A 25,477-nucleotide genomic window follows, 5' to 3' on the forward strand; every position below is an offset into this window, starting at 1 on the left:
CCAGATATTGATATGTTCTTTAGACTTATTTTGCCCCCTGATATGTGGAGAATGATACATCAAGTAGATGACAATGTAGCATATGGTGATACCTGGGAACATTTAGAATAAATAGATGTGGAAAGGGAGCCTGCGCAGAAACCTCAGAAGAAGATATTAGATCTTCCTAAAGCTATTGTGACTTAAGTTAAATGACTCTCATACCTACTAAGAAAATAGATTGGACTATGTTAGCGTCCTGTAAATAGAAAAAGGATGAGTTAGTTTCGGATTTCTTTTTAAGGTTTGATGAAACGTTCCATGATTTTAGTGGTCAGTCATTGGCCAATGATACGGGTAAGCATTTGCTTGTTGATAAATTTGTCACTAATATGTTACCGAAAATAGCTAGTCGCTTAAAGGCCAGCGAGAGTTCTTGGACTACGTCTTCCCCAGTTTCCTTTTTGATTATGGCCCAATATTATGAGCGGCAGGAACAGGAAGCAAAAGGCAGGGAGGATAAGAAGGTTAAGGAGTTAAAGACAAAAGTTATGTTGGCTCAAATATATGGTCCACCGTTTAGGGGAAGTGGAAGAGGCGGACGTGCAATATATACACCTAGAGTACCTCCTCTCCCTCGAGCAAATTTGTCCCCTGATCAGTGCGCTTATTTTAAAGAGACTGGGAATTGGCGTTCTGAGTGCCCTCTTTTGCGAGGTCAGCAGTATCAGCGGGGAAAGGGAAGTATGAGAGGATGCCCAGGGAATTCAGGAAACAGGGGAGGTACGAGAGCTCATCCCAGGTTTGAGGCAGTTGAACAAGGACCAAATTATTCTAATACTTTTGATAGACTAAATCAATATCAAATGCCTGATTATTCTGCTGATGCCCTTGCGGATTCCAACTATGCATAGGGATGCCTAAGATGGGGTAAGGAACCAATTGAGGTGCCAGTAGATCAAATGGGTCCTTATATTGACGCAAATGTATTGGGATTTATTGATTGGTTTCTGGTTGACACAGAGGCTACCCGTAGTGCTCTGTCTGAAAAATTGGTTCCTAGGGCTCTTCTGTCCGGCACAATGATAACATCGATAGGATTCGATGGGACACCTACACCTAGCCCGATTTCACAGCCACTTGAATTTGGACTTGGCAAATTCACTGCAGCATGTTCATTTTTGCCTTCCCCTAACACGCCGGACAACATTGTGGGTATCGATGTGCTTAAATATTTTCGTGCTACAAAACATTGTTCTCTGGAAGGTGTGCATGTTATTTTAAATAACAATTATCCGATGGTTGAGAGATCCTGTCTTATCAATGAGGATGCCGCTCTGGCATCCTTACCTAGTGTTAATCTGATCATTTCTTGCCTCCCATCATCACAAAGTTTCGCGAAAGGAATTGCAATATTGTAGACTGCAGGTTAAGGAGGGACGTGAACTTACACCAGATCGCATTCAGACCATTTTAGATACTCCTGTACCCCACACTCAGAAGGATGTTCGTGTACTGATTTGCCTCACTTATTTTTGTAGGCAGTTTTTCACACATTATTAATCTTTTGTTGGCTCTTTTTTGCCCCTCCCATGGACTGCTGAGTGTCAGAGCGCCTTCCAACTGTTATTCCAAGCCCTTTGTTCTGCACCAGTATTAGGTACCCTAGACATGTTGATGAGTGACTATTTGTCCCAGTTAACTGACAGCTTGTTTTCTATTTATCAGCAGGTGTGGGAAGCTCTTCCTTCGTGAGCCCTGCTGTGCTGACAGATCATCGCGACATTTTGGTCACCGAGAGAGGACGAGCTGTGTCACCTGAAGAACCTGAGGAAGTCTTCCCGGACCACACGATCCCTGGTGCATCTAGATACCTACTTCGATCCAGGAAGAAAGACACTTCATCACAGAAAGAGACTGTTTGAGCCACTTTCCTGGGTGGTTAAAGACTGACTACAAAGGGGGGTAGCCTTTTAGTGACTAGTCGTCTCAACGTTAGTGAAGAAACCAACACCTGCCCAGGACCTTAGGGCATCATCTATTTAGTTATTTGCCTATGAAAATTAGCTCGCCGAAGAAGAAGGAGATCGCTGCGACAACGTGCAGCGGCTGTACAATCTGCATCCTTGGTCTAACTTTGACTGTCAAAACAGATAGTGAGATGCACACCGACGTACTCAGGACTTGTAAATCATGTACTCTTTCAAACTGTGATGGCGTGCAAAACGTGATGCGCGCTCCGTCCAATTGCACGCGACAACGTAGCAGAACACATTGACACCTCTGTTGGTGCCAATACACGATGCACTGCCGAATTTAGGAATGAATCCAATCAATTAAACTCTTCATTTCTCGCTTGTCAATTTATCCATTTTTTTACTTCTTTGCTTTCAACTCTTAGTATTAATTCAATTCATTTTACTCATTCCAATAACTCAAACGTAGGAGGCAAGGTAGATTCCACATGCCACATCTTTATTGACAAAACCCAATGCATTTCGGGACACAGTCCCTTCGTCAGGGGTATCTAGAATAAAAAGTACATTTTAACGTCGTTATAACTCATTTGTACCACATAACACAATTCATGCACATCTATATACATATACTGATTATTATTCTCATGTCTCTATAATACCATCACTGTATTTAATCGTCCATCTGCTTTACATAGCGGTCCCTCCCATAATTAACAGGATGCAGAAGTAAATTAGTTTATGACTCAATCTCCCGTCTGCGTACCACCAGTTGAAAACCCTTTCTAAACTTGACATAAAGGTACGCTTACCGCGGTAAGCGTACCTTTATGTCAAGTTTAGAAAGGGTTTTCAACTGGTGGTACGCAGACGGGAGATTGAGTCATAAACTAATTTACTTCTGCATCCTGTTAATTATGGGAGGGACCGCTATGTAAAGCAGATGGACGATTAAATACAGTGATGGTATTATAGAGACATGAGAATAATAATCAGTATATGTATATAGATGTGCATGAATTGTGTTATGTGGTACAAATGAGTTATAACGACGTTAAAATGTACTTTTTATTCTAGATACCCCTGACGAAGGGACTGTGTCCCGAAATGCATTGGGTTTTGTCAATAAAGATGTGGCATGTGGAATCTACCTTGCCTCCTACGTTTGAGTTATTGGAATGAGTAAAATGAATTGAATTAATACTAAGAGTTGAAAGCAAAGAAGTAAAAAAATGGATAAATTGACAAGCGAGAAATGAAGAGTTTAATTGATTGGATTCATTCCTAAATTCGGCAGTGCATCGTGTATTGGCACCAACAGAGGTGTCAATGTGTTCTGCTACGTTGTCGCGTGCAATTGGACGGAGCGCGCATCACGTTTTGCACGCCATCACAGTTTGAAAGAGTACATGATTTACAAGTCCTGAGTACGTCGGTGTGCATCTCACTATCTGTTTTGATATTTCACAAAGGATTCCGTCCTACTGTGAGTTTGCACCCTTGAAGAAATTATGAATGCAAGGCAAACGAAGCAAGTTTAAATGGAACTGGGAAATGAGCTTTTCAACATAGGAGGTTTTTGGCCACAATGGACTGTGATCTACATTTAAACGTACTGTTTATTTCGGCATATCAAGTTTGATCATTTTTACACACAGCATATTTAATTAATTAGACATTGTGAAATGTTTTTGAATCATGCACTAAATATCATTCAATTCGCAATGGAAAATTACGCTGATCTGAACATTTTGTTAAATGAGTGTGAAATGACTCGGGTTTCGAGGTTTCCGTGAATTGTTTGTTTTAATGATACCATGAGCAAGGGCCTGTAAAGTGCAACTTGAGCAGTCTGTCTTCAGTGTTGGGCGGGCCGGTTTGAGAGTGAACACGTGTTCATGCACCTGTGGAGGAGAAGGGAGGTGGGATATAAGCTGCACCAGCAATCAGCAGTCGATTTGGCTCTCTGTTTTAAGCAAGCCGGTGCTGTGACATTTGTTTTAGATGTTCCCAGGAGCGCGGATGTGAAGCGAGTTTGGAATATTTGTAAAAAGTGGGACTAGTCATGTGTCACGGTAAGCGTACCTTTATGTCAAGTTTAGAAAGGGTTTTCAACTGGTGGTACGCAGACGGGAGATTGAGTCATAAACTAATTTACTTCTGCATCCTGTTAATTATGGGAGGGACCGCTATGTAAAGCAGATGGACGATTAAATACAGTGATGGTATTATAGAGACATGAGAATAATAATCAGTATATGTATATAGATGTGCATGAATTGTGTTATGTGGTACAAATGAGTTATAACGACGTTAAAATGTACTTTTTATTCTAGATACCCCTGACGAAGGGACTGTGTCCCGAAATGCATTGGGTTTTGTCAATAAAGATGTGGCATGTGGAATCTACCTTGCCTCCTACGTTTGAGTTATTGGAATGAGTAAAATGAATTGAATTAATACTAAGAGTTGAAAGCAAAGAAGTAAAAAAATGGATAAATTGACAAGCGAGAAATGAAGAGTTTAATTGATTGGATTCATTCCTAAATTCGGCAGTGCATCGTGTATTGGCACCAACAGAGGTGTCAATGTGTTCTGCTAACTTTGACTGTGCCATCATCGCTACTGTAATGTGGGTAGTCGAGGAAGTAATGCTTGGAGCCTCCTTACCTAACATTACTGTTACATCACTTGCTGCCAAAGAGCACCATCATTTTGATTTGCCGCAACATGAACAGGGATACCGGCAAAATCTGAGAAACAATTCATTTCTTCAAATGTTGCATCAGACACACCAGCTAAGCAATGCTACTAACTGTTAGGTTTGTGGGCAAGATTCCTCCTCATCAGAACATAAAAGGAATCCCGTGGTCACCGCTGCCTTTCTCTCACAATGGCTCATGCCCAGCTTGGTTCAAACTTCTATATGCCTCTAATGAACAAAGTCTGTTACCCCAACGAAGATGGGGACCCATAAGCAAAAGGGAATGCTTTAGAAATGGAAGAATATAGTAAAGGAAGTGCAGCAACAAACTATGTGTATCCAAATTCTAGGTCGGCTGAAGGAAATGGACCCCTTGTTATCTCTGTTGCCATGACCAAAGGCCCCCTTTGTGTACAAAGTACAGGCGATGTGCCAGTGGGGCACAGTAACTGTACTACAGTGTTGCAGATTCCGACGAGAGGCCGGAGCAGCTTCCTTGCATCACGTCACACTTATTTTGTTTGTGGAACTAAGGCATACTACTTCCTACCTCCAGGCTGGTCTGGTACCTGTTACATAGCGTTCCTTCTACCACCTGTGTTTTTAGCTCCCCCAACCTACCATCAAGATTTGCAATTGTTCACTATGCTGGTAGTAGCGGAAAATGTGCAATCGATGTCTTTGTAGTTGAGGAGACAGAGACCACATGGGAACAATATAGACTGGAGCATGCTGTATCATCGGATCCAGCTGTTGTGTCATCACACCGGACAATTCACCTTCTGTATATGCGGTCATCTCCAAACTACACAAAATAGTCACTGAGATACATCAAGATTCAGGAACATGGACTTGGGCTGGATGGTTCTGGAGCGTATTTTATGTATGGGGCTTAAAAGTATTATCGGCCTTGTTCATAATTATTCCAATTCTCTTCTCTTGTTGTTTATATATCCAATGCGGGCCGATGCTTTGTTCCCTCTGTATTTCCACTTGTACTACTTGTCTACCATCTAAAACAAATGTCCAAAATGTAAATGCCTGTTTAGCAATACACCGAGAAGTCAGCGATATGATGCTGATTGATATACATGATATTTATCGTACCCCTTTTAAAGCATAAGAAAATGTCTTAGCTTATGCCAAAAGGGCCGTCTGTGTAAAACGTGTAATATTTTACTTGGCATAAGTGACAGCCATTTTGGCTGTGGTGTCCATTTAGTTTCCTTCGTAATTCTCCTGTCCTCTGCTGCTAGTCTTTCCACTCTGCTTGTGTTTTCTATTTTTGTTGACTTCCTGACTCAGCTAAAAGCAATGTACGTACCGAGGGTCTGTAGCTGTCTGTGCACCTGGTCATAGATGTTAACTGTCAACCGTTTATTGCTGCCATAAGCACTCCTGCTCTCCCTCCCACTTTGCTGACCAAGTGGTTATTCATCTGCCCTTGTTCTCCCTAGTTCCGTTCACATGCTTACACTGCAGAAAACCTATATAAAAGACCTGTGTTCTGTGACTTCAGTGTACTACCTCAGTCAGAACTTCAGAGTGCTGTGTGGATGTGGTCCCATTCATGAGTGATTAATAAACGTGTTATTTATTACCAACTCCAGTGCTGATCTCTATTTTGTTGGTCTCTGAACCTGTGGACAAAAGGGTGACCCTGCACCAGTGTACCCCTAAAAAGGTACATTTCCACAACTCTGACTGAAATAGTCAAGGACTTCTGGCATTTCTACCTGGAAAATCAAGGGGTAGTGAGCGGAATATGTTCAGTGAAGATCGAATATCGATCTGGACTGGAACTCATGACACCTACAGGATTCAAACCTGTGTAAACTGGATCCAGAAGTATTCCATGTCCTGGATTCAACATTTTCAGGGGTTTTTCCTAAATCTGTGTGCATCATGGCTGGATTATCAAACTAACAGGTACTTTAGTTGGAGGCCCGAACTGGAGGCAGTGGTGATGGACTCCTTCTGCCGTATTATAGAGTATTCATGCCAGGAAAAGGGAAATGCAATTACGCTTTTTGCCCGATCAAAAGAACGTGAGGTCAAGTCAGAAGACAGATACAGTGATTGTCACTCTGATTTGGAGGTCTCACGTTTAGTATGCAGGTCGTCTGGAACTTTCCTGAGATCCTCCAGTCCATTTCCCAGCTATAAGCCCTTTTCTAGAGCATCCAGAGTGATACCCCCCATCACCTGGTGATAGGAACCAATCTACGGCTGATGGCCTGGAGGTTAAAAGGGGAATCTGAAACATTTTGGGCATATCGGGACATGCTGAGAACCTTATCCAAAAAGCTTGAGTGGAAAACACAGTCAAGTGATGTTGGTCTGCTCAATCAATCAATCAATCAGGGGTTGGTAAAGTACGACTACTCACCCGTGAGGGTCTCAAGACACTGGGGGGGTGAGGGGGAGTGGCTCGTAGTCTGCTGAGGTCATCCAAAGAGCCAGGTCTTGAGGTCCTCACTGAACTCTGGCAATTTGGAATAAATAGGTAGGGTATTCAAGTCTTTGGCTACGAGGTAGGTGAAGGATCTTCCTCCCGTTCTAGTGTTGTTGATACGAGGGACAGTGGCCAGAGAGAGCTGGTCTGATCGCCTGTGTCTTTTGGGTGCATGGAAGGAGAGTCTACTATTCAGGTATGCGATGTCCATGATCAGTCTGGCTGCGGCATTCTGGACAGTCTGGAGTTTGTGAAGGAGTTTCTTATTGATTCCGACGTAGAGAGCGTTGACGTTGTCCAGTCTTCTGCTTATGAGTGCGTGCGTGACGGTTTTTCTGGATTCAGTTGGGATCCATCTGAAAGTCTTTCGGAACATGCGGAGGATGTTGAAGCAGTCGAGGATAGGGCGTTCATCTGGCGGTTCTTTGTGAGCAATGAGTCAAGTATGATGCCGAGGTTTCGACCGTGGTCCATCAGGGTGGGGGAATTTCTGAGGGCAGAGGGCCACCAGGAGTCGTTTCATTTGGATGGGGTGGAGCCAAGGATGAGGACTTCTGTCTTTTCTGAGTTGAGTTTGAGGCAACTTTTCTTCATCCAGGTGGCGACTGCTTTCATCCCTTCTTGGAAGTTGTGTTTGGTGATGTTGGGTTCGTTGATGAGGGAAGATGATCAGCTGGGTGTCTTCGGCTTAAGAGGCGATGTTAAGCCTGTGGTTCCAGACGATGGTCGTGAGGAGGGGCATGTAGACGTTGAAGAGGGTGGGGTTGAGGGAGGAGCTCAACAAAGGTGACTTGTTTTGGTCTCTGTGAAGGCACTTAGATTCTGTGGAGTCTGACCTCGTACATATTCTGAACTTTTTTGTCTGAGCTACCTGTACAAGGACTGGTTTACACGTTAGTAAATACTTTTCGCTCTGCTATTCCCACGATGCATGGTTAGGTGATCATCTGATGGTCAAGAAGCTTCTGAGAGTTATTAGATGCTCTGCCTCCCGTAACAAGGTATTCTAGGCTGTGAGACCTAGAGTCCTAAATGTATTCCCTTTCTGGCCACAGAATAAATACTTTAGGAGAAAAGAACTCAAAGGCAGATCGACAAGTAGGACGCAAGGTATATCCGGCAGAATGTTAACTCCAGAACGAATTTCTTACAATGTATGCAGGAGTACCAAATCTTAGTCAAGGGTAATATCCTACCCAGCAATCATCCCAGCAAAGTCCTTAGTTATGTGTAGTGGAATCTTTGAAATCATATGCGAGTGCCACTCTTTAGTTCAGACCTTCCGGTGATCACCAACTCCTGATATCCCTAAGAGAGAATTTCTTCCACTACTATTAAATGGTGGGCACATGGGATAATGCAAGTACCATGTATTTATGTAATTCTGTTTGGAGCCTATTGAGCAAGGGACAACAAGGCGTCCAAAACCTTCTTGTTAAGAGCAATTCTAGAGGATATTATGAACACAGCTAGTTGGTCCTCTGATTCCGTCTTCAAGAGTTTATTTTTCAAACCTATGGGGGATTTAGTCTTGCTGGTGGTTAGTAAGCTTTGAACTAGAATTACCGCCTCCAGTCAAGACACGAATGATTGAATGAATCTTTACTATTCAGTTAATTAAAACCTACAGTTAAGACACCAGTTAAAAATGGGAAATACAGTAAAAAGTCCAGCTGTAGTGTTGATCTCTGTATGTTATTTGTTCAGTGGCTAAGAGGGTTAAGTACAGTTGTTGCCAATTTAAAAACCAGTAAGGCTAGTAAAACGTTATTGTTTTTCTAGTGCATAGTCACAGGGGAAAGTGCCTGGTGCTTTAGCAGAAAAGGTAGTTGCAATGTGTAGATATATGCTGAGCCATAAGCAGATCACCGAGTCACATTGAGAAAAGGTGCTTAGTGCATGTATTAAAACAAGGGAGTGAGTTACTAGTAGTATAACTGACACGGGGCCATGACTGCCGATTTTTACTGCGGTACAAAAGGGGGTGGTGATGGACGGAGCATCAGAACCAATCAAACACTCACACCCAGTCAACAGATCTGGGTTTGATCCATCACCGTTCTTTAGCCCACTCTGCCACCCCAGTTCAGACATGGCCATATGCAAATCAGTCTGACCCTGTGCCTCATGGGAACAGTCCAGCCCGAACTGCCAAGCCATGCCTTCCCTGGACCGGAAACAAGCTTCCTAGGACCGGTTTCTGGCATTTCAGCCGTCTTCAGCCAGGCTTGCTTGAATCCAGTGGCAAAGTGAGCAAGGGACTCACGTCTGAGCATACCCTGCCAACTTATGGCGAACAAAGCGGTACAAAAGGGGGTGGTGATGGACGGAGCATCAGAACCAATCAAACACTCACACCCAGTCAACAGATCTGGGTTTGATCCATCACCGTTCTTTAGCCCACTCTGCCACCCCGGTTCAGACATGGCCATATGCAAATCAGTCTGACCCTGTGCCTCATGGGAACAGTCCAGCCCAAACTGCCAAGCCATGCCTTCCCTGGACCGGAAACAAGCTTCCTAGGACCGGTTTCTGGCAATTCAGCCGTCTTCAGCCAGGCTTGCTTGAATCCAGTGGCAAAGTGAGCAAGGGACTCACGTCTGAGCATACCCTGCCAACTTATGGCGAACAAAGCGGTACAAAAGGGGGTGGTGATGGACGGAGCATCAGAACCAATCAAACACTCACACCCAGTCAACAGATCTGGGTTTGATCCATCACCGTTCTTTAGCCCACTCTGCCACCCTGGTTCAGACATGGCCATATGCAAATCAGTCTGACTCTGTGCCTCATGGGAACAGTCCAGCCCGAACTGCCAAGCCATGCCTTCCCTGGACCGGAAACAAGCTTCCTAGGACCGGTTTCTGGCATTTCAGCCGTCTTCAGTAAGGCTTGCTTGAATCCAGTGGCAAGGTGAGCAAGGGACTCGCGTCTGAGCATACCCTGCCAACTTATGGCGAACAAAGCGGTACAAAAGGGGGTGGTGATGGACGGAGCATCAGAACCAATCAAACACACACCCAGTCAACAGATCTGGGTTTGATCCATCACCGTTCTTTAGCCCACTCTGCCACCCCAGTTCAGACATGGCCATTTTTACTGCGGGTCACAGGGTTGTTGAGCTAAGTGAGGGTAAGAGGGAGAAAGAGCAGGAGGTATGTAGAACGTGACCACGATTTAGAAGGTACATCAAACTTAAAACCCTAGGGCTGTTGAATGGACGGAGTGCAAGCAGGCATGGGCGTTTGGAGAACAACCACTCACTAAGTGGCCAGCTTAATGTTATATCCACCATACTCAGGAATTTCCAGCAGAGTATTAGATCTTCCTCTTGTAGGCAGGTTATGATTGCCTGCCCGTACATGCATATTCCAATACTTATGAAGTGCTGTTTCAACAGACCTTTTTACTTTGTCATTAAAGCGGGTAAGTGCAAACAATGTGACAAATGTCTTCCTTTGGAAATTGACAAAAGCCGACATGCAGTCTCGATGGAATTCCTTCTCCCAACAGAAATTTTGCTTAATGGGGGCAAGCAATGTAACTGAAGATTTAGCAGCCTGAGTTTTTCCTTTAGCCCAAACATTTTCCAAAGCGGTGAGTGAGAGTTGAAGTCCATAGAGCCTCTCCCTGAAACATTGTAAGAGCCAGGTATAAATAATAATGTGCCTGAGTGTTTCCTGGATCAGAGATAGCCTTCCACACAATGCTGCTTAGTGTGGCTCTCAGCTCTTTTTTTAACTTGTAACAGGTTTTCAGAAACACACCTAAGCTTTTTACATTCAGTCTCCAAAGGCCGAACTCCAGGCGTATTTGAGCTGGTGATGCATGGTGTGGGAGATATAACACCTGCCGATAAGTCCAATTATAGCGTTGTCGATTATTTTGTAAGTTCCCCTTCTAAGAGCCTCAGCACCAAATGTTATAGAGGGGACATGTTTGTGGCCGTGACTTGGATAAGCGGTTGGAGAGACAGAACTTTTATAGACTTCCTTAAAGTGCAAAAAGCTGATGTTAGGGAGTTGTTTTTCCTTAGTATCGAGCTGCACTGCTTGTTGAATGCACCTCTTGAATCAAAAACTGTTTCTAGGTACTTGTATTCTGTCATGGATTCTAAGGCTGAGCCATCCAGGTGAAACGTTGGCGGTGGGACCTTCTTGTGCAGTACCATTGTTTTGGTTTTATTGACATTAACTCGAAGCCCATGCTTTGCTGCATCTGTATCTGTTGCGTTGATTAGTTGTTGCAGCCCGACCTTCTTGTAACTGAATAAAATGATGTCGGCAGCGTATAGCTGTGAGAAGCTCTAAATCCAGATAGTATAGGGGGATACGAGTTTACATTGTTAAGTATGGTAATCAGCTCTGCCGGGTACAGATTAAACAAAAACGGAGCTAGGAAGCATCTTTGTTTGAGTCGATTGTACATGAATATTTTCCTTGAGACTGATGCGCCTGGGCCCAGCCTTAACCTTGTCCATGTGTTAGTGTAGAGTAGTTGGATAGCACTGAGGAGTGATGGAGAAATTTCGCAGCTTAGTAGTTTGGACCACAAGATGTTACGCTGGACCGCATCAAAGACAGACCAGAAGTTCACAAAACACAAGTGTAGATCTGTGAAACGATGACTGGCTTGTTCAATTAGCAAGGTGAGCATTAGTATGTTTGTGGTTGTGCCTGTGTTTTTAATGAACCCAATTTGATTCACTGGGACCAGTAAGCCATCCTCTGCCCAAACTATCAGTTCAGCCAGCAGAAGCTTAGCGAAGTATTTTACCTACGCATCTAGAAAAGCAATCAATCGGTAACTTGAAGGAAACGTTTTCTTCCTAGATTTATAGATTTGGGCTATAATTGACCTCCGGCAGCTATCAGGGATAACCTGGTTAAAAAGGACATAGTTATATAGGTTTTACAGCTGTCTGGCCCAGTATTGTGGATTCTCTTTAACAATAGCCATTGGGCTGTTGAGACCCGGTGTGCCAGCTCAGCGCCCAGAAACGATTGCTTTTTCCACATCATCTGGGAGATTTGGATCACAGTCTTTCAACCTCTTGGATTGGTAACTTCATTCCATGGTTCCCTTGGGTCCTCATACATTTCCTGTAGAAAATTCATCCAAGCAGCTTCTGAGATGTTAAGAGGATGAAGAGGGCGGCTGAGTACCTGAGACCTGAATCACCAGTCTCCAGAACTATCAGGCATCTTCCAGTGGTTAAGAGAATTTTGTGCCAGTACCAGCCTGTCTCTGATTTAGCTGACTCCCATGTGTTTTTTTTTTTATATAAGGTTCTCAGCTTAGGCAGGACCGCCCTCCGTAGAGTTGGTGTGAACTGTTTTGTAGCAACTGAAGTGCGTGGTTCTGCTTTTTTGTTTTCAGTGATGAGTGGGGCAGTTGTCCTCTTGGGCAGGCCCCTACTGAAGCTTTTGGATTCCCATGGGGGTGTCTTTGTTCAGCCAAAAGAATTGGCGGAAGCTGGGCCCATTGTTCTAGTGGGTCGGAAGTCGATTCCCAAACAAGTCCCCATTTACTCCTTGCTCTTCATTCGAGCTGCTCGATGGGTCCTGTTGACCAATGAAATCAGCTATATTTGATTGTGGAGGCTGTCCGTTGAGTGGCGGTGCCTGATCATATGTCAAACAGAATACGTTTAGCAGAATCCTCTGAGGTTGGTGGTTGCTTCTCAGGCGGGTTCCTATTTTGTAGAGGTTAATCATATGAAGTGGGGCAAGGGACAAAAAGGTGTAGTAAATGAAACATTGGTCATTGCCGAGTAGTGTGTTGGCTGTGCATGAACATCTGGATCTCAATCCTAAGTGTTCCGACTCATTAGCAAAAGATCGACCCCTGTTGTCCTTCCTCTGTGTGCATGGCTGGAACGAAGGGACGTGCCAGATCTGATCGTGAATTTCCAGGATTTTTCGCTTGTTCCTGACTGCAGCAGGTTCAGGTTGAAGTAGCCTGTTCTACAATAAGCGGCGTGGGATTTATAGATGGCTGGGGAGAAATAAAGACCAGTATGATGTCAATTGTTTTCTGTTTCTCGGCTGGCGAGGGGTGAATGTAGACATTTGTAATCAGCAAACATAGTGCCGTAGCTAAAAAGCACTCCCAGAATTTTACATCTTGCAGATTTGGATAATCAGTTTGAATCTCTTTGCTTTTTGCATTTTTTTCAACCAGTACGTAGATGGTGTTGCCCCCAGCAGGGCAACCTAACATGAGTTTTGACGGTTTATGAAATCCGAGGAAAACTTGATGATCTATAGCATCTAGGGCCCTAGTTTCCTGGTATATTACTAGATAGAAGGTCTTTATATAGTCTAAAAAATGCACAGCTTCAATTGAGAGACCCTCGACATGCCATGAGCAGACGGTCAAATATTCCCTGGAATGTCAGCAAGGTGGTCACTTTTTCAAACATTCCTATGCCAGTTAGAATTTGGTTGCAGCGTGCCTGGGAGTCATTCCCAGTCAGTTGGCGCATGTTGGATTTGGCTTAGTGACTGTTTGACCTCGTCATTGCTGTCTAGGTGGGTGTCACTGTAGTTTGTTGTTGACACCAAGTGACTCTGTGTGCCCCTCTGAGAACTGATATGGGCTGGGTTTGTTTATATAGATGTGCCAATGTATCTTGCTTACCCTAGCCTGTCAGTTGAGTTACAGTGGAAGTACCTTGGTCAGAGCTATGAGGAGTTACAAGTTTTAGGTTAGTTTCAACCTCGTGGTGTGAGATCTCGATGCTCCACATTGCAATATCTAGTTCCTCTGTGCACACCTGCTCGACAAGCTGGGGGCTGGCCCAGGTGATAGTGGTGAATTCTTCCATTTTAAGGCTTGTTGGCCTTAAAAAGGTGTCAGTATGTATCCGATTACTTGATGTGCTGTAAAGTAGGAATTTCCTGAGCCATGCAGGGCATTGAAACTCCGTTGATTATATCAGAATGCCGCATGATTTGTAATTTGAAGTGAAGATCAACTTGCAGAGGCTTTCTGAGGTGCTGCTGATATTCTGAGCTAGTTGTTTGCCACAGGACGCAATGGCACTGTAAGAGGTTGAAACTTTATGGAGACCAGAGATTTGGGTGTAATATCAGTTTTTGGAATTGAGTGGAAGCCCTGCGGTGGCAAGTTAGACGGTGAATTAAACGTCTGGGCTTCTCTTTGTTTTGCTCGGGGCTGGTTGTTAGTCCCGTGTGCGTCCATGTGGGGTGGATTTTTGATTACTTGAACTGCTTGAGCACCTAGAGATTTGGCTTCAGGAGCCACAGGGCCAAGTTCCTCGCCGATGCTCGGTTCTTGAGCTAAATTTGTTGGGAGAGCATGCTTAGATTGTTGATTGGTATGTGTGGTAGAGAGATTTGTTTGCACTAGAGAGGTTTTGGGGGGCTCTATAATGACCTTGTCCTTGTTAGTGGAGTTAGGTTCACTGAATAAGCCCTCCTCCACTAATAGTTCATTATCTTTGAGACTGGCCTGAAGATGGAGTAGATTTGCTCAAGCTGCATGGGAGGGGCTCCCTTTGCCTGATGTTTGTTATGAATCTTACCCCTTTTCACTTTCCTTTCAGTGGTAGTGTAGTTCCTTCTGGGTGATCAGTAACTAGCTCAGAGCTGTGAGTGACCGATCTGATGTAGGACTGAGTGTTTATGCTGCACTGTTGAGCGACTTTATTTGGAACCCTTTGTTGTTGTGTCCTGGTAGGGGCACTAACATTAGGACTTGCAACAGTTAACTGGCTGGCAACTGGGGGCTGTGTGTTTTTATTACTCTGTTGGCTGGTGTCAATTGAAGGCCTCGTTTGCTGTGACCTAATATGGGTGAAAGTGGTAGACCTTTTTACTATTGGATGAACAGATGCCTAGCAAGATCTTCCAACTTATCTACCACAGGACCGCAAGAGCAATTTGAAGCCATTTGGCAGCACCAGACTGTGCACGTTGTACAAGTAAATTTAATGAACCTATTTTGGAATCGATTGCGGTGTCATAGATTGCCATAGTTTTGAGAAGGTTCACCTGAAAATCTAACTTGTTTGACAGGTAAGTTGGAGCGTTAACAACTGAAATTAACAGAGTAGGGCGTCCCAGGTATTGCTTAGCGCATCTTTTTGCCATGATGTTTGGCTTTTGGTGTCATCCAAGCGGATACTAGGCTTCTTCAATGTCTGGACTTGATGATAAATGTGATCCCGCTTAGAGCCTCTCTAAGTCCAAAGCGACCCAGCTCTTGACTTGGAGTTGAGGAGACACCTCGATGGGCAGGGGAGCTAGCCCTTTAAAGGAGGAGGTTCTGCTAATTGTATGCTGCTATTTTATTTTTGGTTGATTGCTGGGCCGTGAACCAGGGAGGTTTTGCTAGGGGAGACCCCTCCTTTCCCTGATTGTCTGGGGAAGAATTAAAATGCTCATTAATTGAAGGATGGTGTTTCTTGGCAGCTACCTGGTGGCCTTTCCTTTCATTGGCATGTTTAACTTGGTCCAGCATACAGTTTATGTTCTTTGGGTCAGAGTTATCTTGGACAGAGGCCTCCATGGCATTTGGTACGACAGCTAGCGGGGAGTCGAGAGCAGTGTTTTCTCCTGCATTAGTAATGGTGTCCGCTTTTCGCATTGCCTGTTGCAAAGGTTAGCCGCTTTTCCCTTACTTCCAGACTATTTTTGCCCATTCTCTTTGGCACTGTTAGACTTTGCCACGAATGGTGGTTTGTGACATCTACCTGTAGAGTGTCAGATGTGGGGGGAGATTGCGGCTGGATGGGAGTTTGTAAGCCTTGTGTGTCTTTGTTGTGAGAGAATAATATGTCCATTGTATCTTTTAAAATGCTGAATTTATTCCTAGGATTTGACCGCTGGTCTTGGGGCTGGGCAGCCAGTCCAGGGGATAGAAGAGAAAGTGCTGCATCTTGTTTGTTGCGACATGGCGTAGCAGGGAAGGCTTGATTGAGTTGTTTGTTGGGGCGCCTTTGGTTGCGCTTCATGCTTGTCAGTGCCACCCTAATCTTGCCTGAGCGCATGATGTTGTCTTGCTTCCTCAACCAAGAGTGTGAAACCACAGTAGGGTTTTAACCCGTATCGGGGTGCACTTGGGCCTGCTTACTGTTGCCGGGATTGATCAGGGCGGGTGAGCACACAGCATAGATCAAGCCGCGCCACAGACCTAGCCGGGCCGCTTCCACTTGCCACCGGCTCAACCCTCAGGAGGTGCACTACGCACCCCCACGCTCGTAACCAAGTGTTTCACACTTTTTTTTAATAGCGCTGCGATGGGCGTCCCTCCAGCCCCTCTCCCTACAGTTAGCAACCACCAATTCAGTTGCCCGGCTGGGCAGACAGCAAACCCGAGAAAGTTGACACAAGACAACGCCTGTGAGGTTCAGTTCAGGGAGTAAGGGAGGATGGCAGCAAGCCGCATCATGGGCCGCGTTGGATCGTAGCGCGGCAGCGGGGTGCCAGGAGTCCGGGAGCCAGATACTCGGGTAGCCACCTCGGCGGGTGTGGCTTGTGGAGGGATACCCCACAGCTGTGACCACGGCCTTGCAGGAATTTTTCTCAGTGAAATGTAGTTTGTGTTTTGATTTAAAGGTGCTGCTGGAGGGATAGAGAAAAAAGTAATGCATAATTCTTGCCTCAGTGTCCTTAATAGAATTTAAACTTTCCTTCACGTTAGTTTGGAATTTTTTTATTCTTTATCAAGACTTAATCTCATTTCTGCTCAGCTAATGGCGACAAGCATTATATATAGCACTGACAAGGCACTCCTTTTTGGCTGTTTTACTAGGGATATTTGTGACATGCAAATCATACACAAACATTAATCACGTTGAACAAACAGCATGGTTCCAAGAGCTGGTAATAGACAAAATAAAAATCTGCTTGGAGTTATTTTAATTTATGTCTTATTGTGATGTCTATTGGTTAGAAATATCTCTTGATGTACCTCTTCTTCATATTTAGCTCATAAGAAATATTTAATTGCTTACGATACCTGATTGCAATTTCAACAGTGCAACCTCAATTTCAATGGTTTAGTAAATGATTTAATAATGTAATATATTAGTAACTAATCCTGTATATTTTCCACCTGCCAGTGTATATTGGATATGACATTTGGAGCCGGTGGCCATGCAACATCCTTTTTACAACAAGCCAGTAACATCAAAATATTTGCTCTGGATCGGGACCCTACAGCTTTTAATATAGCCAAGCAACTTTCACAGTCATACGCGTAAGTACCATAGCTCATCCTTTTTCAATGTATACTATCATATTTGCATAGAAAGCTCATATAGCCACCTTGATTTATGCTGTGTTGTATGCACATTCATTATTTGACTTTTGGAGTGTAATGTTGCTGTGATGCAACTGTAGGCTGAATAAAACATTTTTATTTTTCATACGTAATGATTTTGATGAATTTCAGTTAATTACTTTCAGGAGCTGCCTGGTACTGTGATCAAGAGTTCTTTTTCAAGTATGTAAGACTTAAATTACTCAATGCTCATAATTTGCAATTATTAGGTATGTCTATTTTAAACACATTAATTGATGCGTTTTTATCAAATGTCTGAGTGAAGGAAATACTGCCTGCGCACGAGGAGAAATAAAAGTGAGAGGGAAGGTGGCAAAGAAGCTGAAGTGAAATAGAAGGGTAGAAAGAACCAGAGGCGGGTGCTAAGAGGCGCTAGAAGCAGCTTCTGTAACTTCAAAGTTAAGTGTAATGCTGTAAATAAAAGCTCTATAACACAACAATAAAATTCAAATGCATTTCGGATTCCTCATCCATCCCCCTGCAATATCTGTTTCTTAAATTTGTATTCAAATGGTCATTGATATATACTGTTCAAGTCTATCTGCTGTTGGTTGAGCCGTGGTAGTCTGCCGCAGTGTGATGTCTGCGGCCAGAGGAGAAATAAGGGGGGGGGGGGGTGGATTTGAGGAGGGGGGGCTGATGGTGTTGCAACTCTTCACTGGCTACACAGCTGTGTCTGCTCTGCTGTAACTAATTTGACAAATACACCCTCTGTGTTTGCTTCTAGATTACGAACTGTCTCCAATCTATGGTGACTGGTTGTACAAGGGTTAGGACTGGAGCTACTGCTCAGGCAGCTCAGTATAGGTAGACAGGGGGAGACCGATGGCACAGGACCAGTCACAAACTGGTTCAGGCTGTGTTAGAGGCAGGACATGGCCAGACCTAGACAGATGGCCACGCTTTTCCTGCCCAAGCATAGCAAACCCAATTGATGTATCAACCAATGGAAGACCGATGTGACCAGCACTAGTCTGCACACTGTGGCTGAGGTAACTTTTAGGAGACACTTCACATGGTGTGCTGCGGTGAGTGCTACCTTCACCTATTGTCTGTGATTGCCTAAAGTAAGAATGTAATGATTGTGCCATGGTGTTGCACTACAAGTGCAACCCATGCATCACTAGAAAGTGTGGTGGTCTCCACAAATGAGAGGAAGTTGTGGGCACAGGAAATCACAAGCACAAATGTAAGCACATGCATATTCATAATGACTATTTTTTCTCATATTTATTCTACAACATTTTTGTTCTCTGTCTTTAATATTTGATGGAAATGTACCACCTTCTACCGGAAGAATACTCTATCTTTTAAATGTCAAAACTGGAGTTCTCCAGGCATAAGTTCTGACATCTTTTTGAAGGAGACTGGTATACCACAATTATTATTTTTTCTATGTTGAAATTTGACCTTTTCACATAGAGTTTTAGGGTGTCCCTCAATCCTGCTAATTTGCACTTTAGTTTATTGTATTCCATAGGTAATTTTCTTATACTGGATCACAACTACAGGGGAATTAATCTCCTTTTTGGATTCCCATGACCAGATGGAGCTGCTCTCAGCCCAAATTGTCCATTGGATTGTGCTATTTAAGAGGATTTCTCTGCATGGTTGAGTATCAGTGATCAAACAGAACTGAATCTATCTGTGACTTAAGGATTCATTCTGCTTCGGAACTTGATAGGTAATATGTTCCTCGTGACACAGTATGACCCTTTGGTTTGTTGAATGAAGCTTTAGCATGTCTTTCAGATTGCATAGGATTGCATTTTTGGCTTGCTACGAAACATCAGAAACATTAGGTTAAAGTAGGGGCTACCCTCTGAGCTTTCATGGTAAAGATGAGGTTCTGTGTTCTAACTTTAAAACTTTTTTTTTTATTGATTTTCACATTTATAACCAAAGCATGAGAGACATTGTGTTCACAGACGTGATACCTCAGTTTAGAGATATGTAGTAGATGTTTGGCAACTCCAAGCACAACTGAATCAAAGAACTGATCTATCTGGGTCTACGTTTTAGTCTCTCATAAATGCGTACAGACGTTATCTCTTGTGGTTAGCTTTGGTGCATTAATAGGAAATTATATTGACATAATTTGAGCAAACTAACAATGGTGAAAGGTACTGCATAGTTCCATCCTAGATTGATCAAACCTAGTGATCATGCCTCATCTTTCACTTAATGCTGGCAAGGACCATGGATGGGTATTTTACCTTCATACCGCTTTCCCTGGCAAAGGTTACCTATGTTCTAACTAAATCCTTTGGAGTGAGTGATAGGTACTGCCTATCATCAGATGGCGTAATTTCTAGTCTGTGATTTTTCCATTCCTACCCTGAGTATAATACCAGTGAAATTCAGCATTTATATTTACCTAAGCTAACTATAGCTTACGCCTCTGCAATGCACTGCCTATGACCTCACATATTACATCACTTCTAACATGGTCAGTGAATTCACTGATTGCACAAGGAAATGTCACTAGTGACCATGTCTGAGTTTTGGTGTTTGTAATTGTTCCTGGTGCGTCTTCATCCAGAAATATGTGATAATCTGAAACTTCCTATAGAGAAAACGACAAGACTACAAAGAGGTCAATCTCCACCAAACAAGGTTCTTCCTCTTAACTGTATGAAGTAAGTGCTGCTGTGTTTGGTGGAAATGTCCTCATATTCCGTGGCATCAAGAACTCCTCACCAATATTGATGTGAAATGTGCAGTGGGAGGGGCGCTTGTTCGGCTGTTCATCATCCTGGCAAAAGGCAGGAAGTCTTTTGAGAACTACTAAGGTGGGTGGGGCCAAATGGGGAATAATCCAAGGGATTTCCATATTTGCATTCTCCTAGTAATTTAAAGGGAGAACTATGGAGTTTGCTCTTACCAGGAGAGGACAAGAAAAAAATCACTTGTCACAGTCACGTACAGATTGCACTACAATAGATCAATGATTCAGTCACTTCCACAAAGGATTTAAGATCGTCTTTCAATATTGAATTGCAGAGAAAACACACTTGCTTTGCCTTTGCCATGTCCAGGAGTTAGGATCATACGTCCTTTGCAGGACTGGAGCTTCAACAGGGGCACCTGCTATGTTTATATGTGTAAGTGCTTACTATTGAGGTTTAATTTTTGTGAAATGAGAATCAGGCCCAGAACGTCCCTGGGTACACTATCCCCCGGGCCGGCCATGACTTAATGGGGAGGGCTGCACGGCCACCCTCATCTGACAGATTTGAGCCCCGGGGACCCCATCCTCTGGGGCATCGCCTTAATTGAATGGGGGAGGGAGGCTGCAAGACCACCCTCCCTGGGCTGAATTCGGCCCATGGGGCCCCATTCCCCGGGGCCCAGCAGTGTGTCCTTGGCGACCTAACCCCTCAAGGCACCCAATGTGGTTTGTTGGGGACGCCTCAAGGCCCCTGTGATCCCAGCCAGCTGTCGGCCTCTTGCGGGAGCCTGCATTGCTCTCGCACACAGGGAGCTGCTAGAAATGCAGTAGTGCAGTTGGGGTGATAGTAAAACTCACATTCTTGGTATTGCAAATGTTTGCCTATGCACAACACAGACAAATACAAAAGACCAACTGTGGATAAAGGCAAGGAAAAAAAAGATATAATAAGTATAAAAAAGTACTAATTTGTATAACACCCTGTTGCTCTTTCCTTGACAAGATATTTGGATTTAAATCACCATCATTGAGGTTTTTGACATACTCAAAGAAAAAAGGGGGTGGCAGATGGCGCAGAGGTAATTCTTCAGTAGTGACATTATTTGCCAGTCAAAGCCGTACAAAGTGGAGATGATAGCTATGCCTGACAGTTGCCTATTACCAAGTAAAAATTTGAATAGATGGTATTTATTGTACCATTACATTCCGAACTCAGAGGTATCAGATTTTATCAGGTACAATGAATTTCATTTACTCTTCTGGGGCATGTGTAGTCCTTAATTAGATGCTTCAAAGATATTAGTAAGTATTTGCAGAAATGAAGCACTCTGATTCTATTGGAAAGCGTCTTGTCTCAGTATCAAAATATAGTATGACCACAAAAAGAGTTTTGTTTTTAACATAGTTATAAAATGTATAAAGCTTAACACTACTGGTGACAGGAAAGCACAACTAATCAAGAACAATTTAAATATTACAGGGAGAGAATAAAAACATTGAAAATACCTCATAAAACCTAAACAAATCCATGTGGGGAAAAAGGCCAGGTTGAAAAGAATAAAGTTTGAAATTGTCTACCCATGTGGAAGTGAATACGCGTATTTTGAGGTAAAGTTAATCCTTGCTCCTAGTCACTCTGGGACTACCAGCAACTTGCAGTTTGCTGACAAAATAGAATGATTAACTAAGTAACAGTGCCTTGTTTATCATTTGACTGAACTTCAAATTAACCCTGAGGTAAAGAGGCAAGAAGCGCATAGAAAAGAGACTGCTAACTTTCTAAAATTGGCATTTTCAGAATTGTAATTTATAAATCTGACTTCACCATAAGTTAGGATTTTAGATTGGGATTCCAGAGACCCCAAACATGAATCAGTTATCTCTACCCATTTGTAAATTACTCTCATCAAATGTAAACTCCAATCCTATTGGGGAGATAGGCCTTGCAGTAGTGAAAATCAAATGTAAAGGTTTTTCACTACTGAGCATGTAAAAGTTACGATTACATGTCCTACCTTTTACATATACTGCACCCTGCCCTCTGGGCTGTCTGAGGCCTACCCTAGTAGTGACTTATATGGATAAAAAGGAAGGTTTGGGCCTGGCAAAAGGTTAATTTTGGCAGGTCGAAATATCAGTTTAAAATTGCACACATAGGCTCTGCAAAGGCAGGCCTGAGATATGTTTACAGGGCTACTTAAGTGGGTGGCACAATCAGTGCTGCGGGCCCACCAGTAGTATTTAATTTACAGGCCCTGGGCATATGTAGTGCACTTTACTAGGTACTTCTGAGTAAATCAAATATATCAATTGGGTATAAACTAATTCTACCATGTTTTAGGGAGAAAGCACCAGCACTTGAGCATTGGTTAGCAGTGGTAACGTGCACAGAGTCCAAAGGCCAACAAAAACGAATTCAGCAAAATGTTTGGGGATGACCCTGCAGGTAGTGTAATTTCCAACAGTTGCCCTTACCTCTAAGGATTGTTTTTGTACAGGGAGGTGGCCCTTCATGCACAAAACAATCCAGGATGCTGTGCCATGTAACGTCATAGTGTAAGGGTGCTTGTATTGGCGTGCCAGTGTATGGAGAGAGCAGGAATGAGGCATCTTAATGAATAAATGTCACATTCCTGCCCTCTCCTTTTGAAGCAGCGCAGAAGATTGTCTTGCTGCCCTGTGCAAAATTTGATACGTCTGGGCCCAGGTTACTGATGCACTCAGCACTGGATTGATAACCCCTGGTGTATTATTAGTACATAATGCCCACACTCCTTTTGGCAGTGGATGCAAGCACTCTCTGATTCTAAAAGTGCATTTATTTAAGTGAGTGGCACACACTAACATTTAAAAATCTCTTGCATGACATGGTAACACGCTCATAAATAAAATGTCCTTTTTGCGCAAGAGGGCACATACAAAGATATATATGATAAATGTACGTGTCAGGGTTTGCTTTTATTCATTTTAGGTTGGCTTGGATGGTATTTTACCGATCCAAAGCTGGAATACTGTGCCTGGAGGGGTAAAAGGCTTTTGTCATTTTACAGATCAGCGTGTATGGCACTGTGCTGATCCTATGCTTAAAGATTTTGCTGTAGAAATGGTGAAATTCTTTGTCCTTTCTATCTTGACATGGATGGCACTGTGCTAATCCTTTGCTTAAAAACTTTGATAAAAAAGTAGAAATTTGAAGTGAGCAAATTCAGAGTGTCACTTGTTCTCCACCTAATCTTGGAAACTACCCTGTGTGTCTGTGTGTGTTTTTTGTCCAATATTATTTATTTAAAAACGAGGAATAAAGTGACAATGGCTTTACCTAAAACCTTCAATTACTCTAGCATATACTGCAACATTAATGATATTTCATGTATATACAAACTGATGAGTATAGACATACGTGGGGTCAGTTGAGGGATATGGGTCTGTGTTAAATACAACAGCCTACTATTGCATCAGCTCATTATAGGTTTGAAATTGCTCTCCCTCTACACCAATTATCGACACATAAATATAGATAACCACCACGTAAACTTACCCTAGCTGTGATCATGCAGTTTGAAAAAAAATAGCATTTTTCAAAAACCAAAATATTTTTTACTTTCTCATCCCTGCAACCTTATAACCCAGCAGGTTGAGCAGGTCCTGCTCCTTGTCCAGGATTTCTGCCTAGCGGTCCATCAGCTGCTGCTCGGTGCATGCGATGCCAGTGCTGTGGCGCATACATCGCTTCACTTGCCCCCAGAGGACCTGACGCTCCCGCAGGGTATACCCAATTCCTGTCTGCTGCCTGTTGCCTGCATTTGGGGAAGGTGGTGCTGCACCCAGAAAATAAGTGCAGCCACCTTCTCCTTGCTGAAGATGGTGCAGAGCTTCACCCCTGCCTGCATGCGTCACCCACAGGGGGTGCAGGGGGTTCTGCCTGCTTCTGCTGCCATGATGGGGAGGGAGGATTGGGGAGAGGAGTTGGACGGGAGGGAGTCAGATTGGGATGGGAAGGAAACAGGAGGACAGTTCAAAAAAGTAAAAAACAAAGGCATAAAGTAACAAAAACGCACATGGAAATGTAAAATAAACACTGGGAGTGTGAGACTGTAACACAAACAAGTAAACAAATGTTGGGACTGGGAACTGGGAGGTCAGATGGGAGTAGATTTGGTTAGACTGAGTGGCGCAGGCTGCCACCAGGTAGAGAGGAACAGGAGCAGGCAAAAGGAAATTGCTGCACCCTTGCGCACCACGCTGCACTAATTGTTCTGAGCTGAACACTCAATTGGTGTGGAAAAAGCAGTGTGAACGGCAGACATTGGCAGAATTCCTCAGAAAATTGCAGAGTTTTTTGTTATCTTCACCCAGGCCTAAGTAAGATTTATTGATAGACTAGTTTGGAGATCAATTATACTGACAAAGACTGGTCTACCCTTATTGAACACCATGATCAAGAATTGAGGAAGGCCAGACTGAAGCGTTCCTACTTTAAAGTCCTCAACAATTGGTATTGGTCTGCATATATTATGCAAAGCCCAACTTACACCAGATGACGTGCTGGAGGTTTGACATTTATCATATCTGTACTGGACAGGTATCTGGTATTCGCTACATAATACTAGCCTCTTCCATTTTGTGGGATTTTGACCAAACTGGCAATATAACATGATGTGTCTGATATTGAGGATGCCTCTTTACACTGAAGACAATGGGTGTCACCATCTCTTATGGTGGAAAAGATATGTACTCAGACAGTACGAAAAATGGACATCCAAACTCTTCAAGCTAGCTATATACGAGAGAAGTATGTACAAATTACAAGACAGACTGCCTATATTCAATTCTCTTTGGGGCCCATTCATGAATGCTATCGATTCATAGTTTGGATGGTCAAATTTTGGGGCCATGGATCATAATCAGTGGAACCTTAGACTGACGATAATATGGGAAAGATAAGACAAGTAGTGAGCATGTTATGATGAATTCCAACCTGTATAACAGGAAGTGAGCGAGAGCAGAAAAAAGGGTGGGATATGCCACCTGTGTTGCAACGGTAATGGCGGAAATATCATGAATATTGTACATGCTGTCTAATAATCCGGGAAGAGTACTATAGACTATAGCATAATTGTTAGCTTTAACTTGCCATAGACATGAAACTTCATGTATCCTTGTGGTAGGCTGCCTTCAACGAAAAATGAAAAGGCCCGCAATGGATGGATAATCCATCTTGGTAATGACAATTTATGCAATGTATGTTTAGGGGAGATGTTTGGTATGTTTACGGTTGAAAATAAATAAAGTATATAAAATAAAAAGAAATGGTGTGTTGGGCAAAGACCAAGCGAGTGTTTGAGGAGGCAGTGATTTCTCTTCTGGGCCCACTAGGACTG

General features: G+C 43.3%; 1 protein-coding gene across 1 annotated transcript in view; it reads left to right on the forward strand.

Moving 5' to 3' along the window:
* METTL15 (methyltransferase 15, mitochondrial 12S rRNA N4-cytidine) overlaps positions 1-25,477 on the forward strand; it is a 785,694-nt gene that overhangs the window by 273,486 nt on the left and 486,731 nt on the right. The window contains exon 3 of the mRNA XM_085643642.1: positions 17,205-17,341. Within this exon, the coding sequence (XP_085499768.1) occupies positions 17,205-17,341 (137 nt within the window). The remainder of the gene's footprint in view (positions 1-17,204; positions 17,342-25,477) is intronic.

Source organism: Triturus cristatus, chromosome 3_1 (genome assembly GCF_964204655.1).
Source record: "Triturus cristatus chromosome 3_1, aTriCri1.1, whole genome shotgun sequence".
NCBI lineage: Eukaryota > Metazoa > Chordata > Amphibia > Caudata > Salamandridae > Triturus > Triturus cristatus.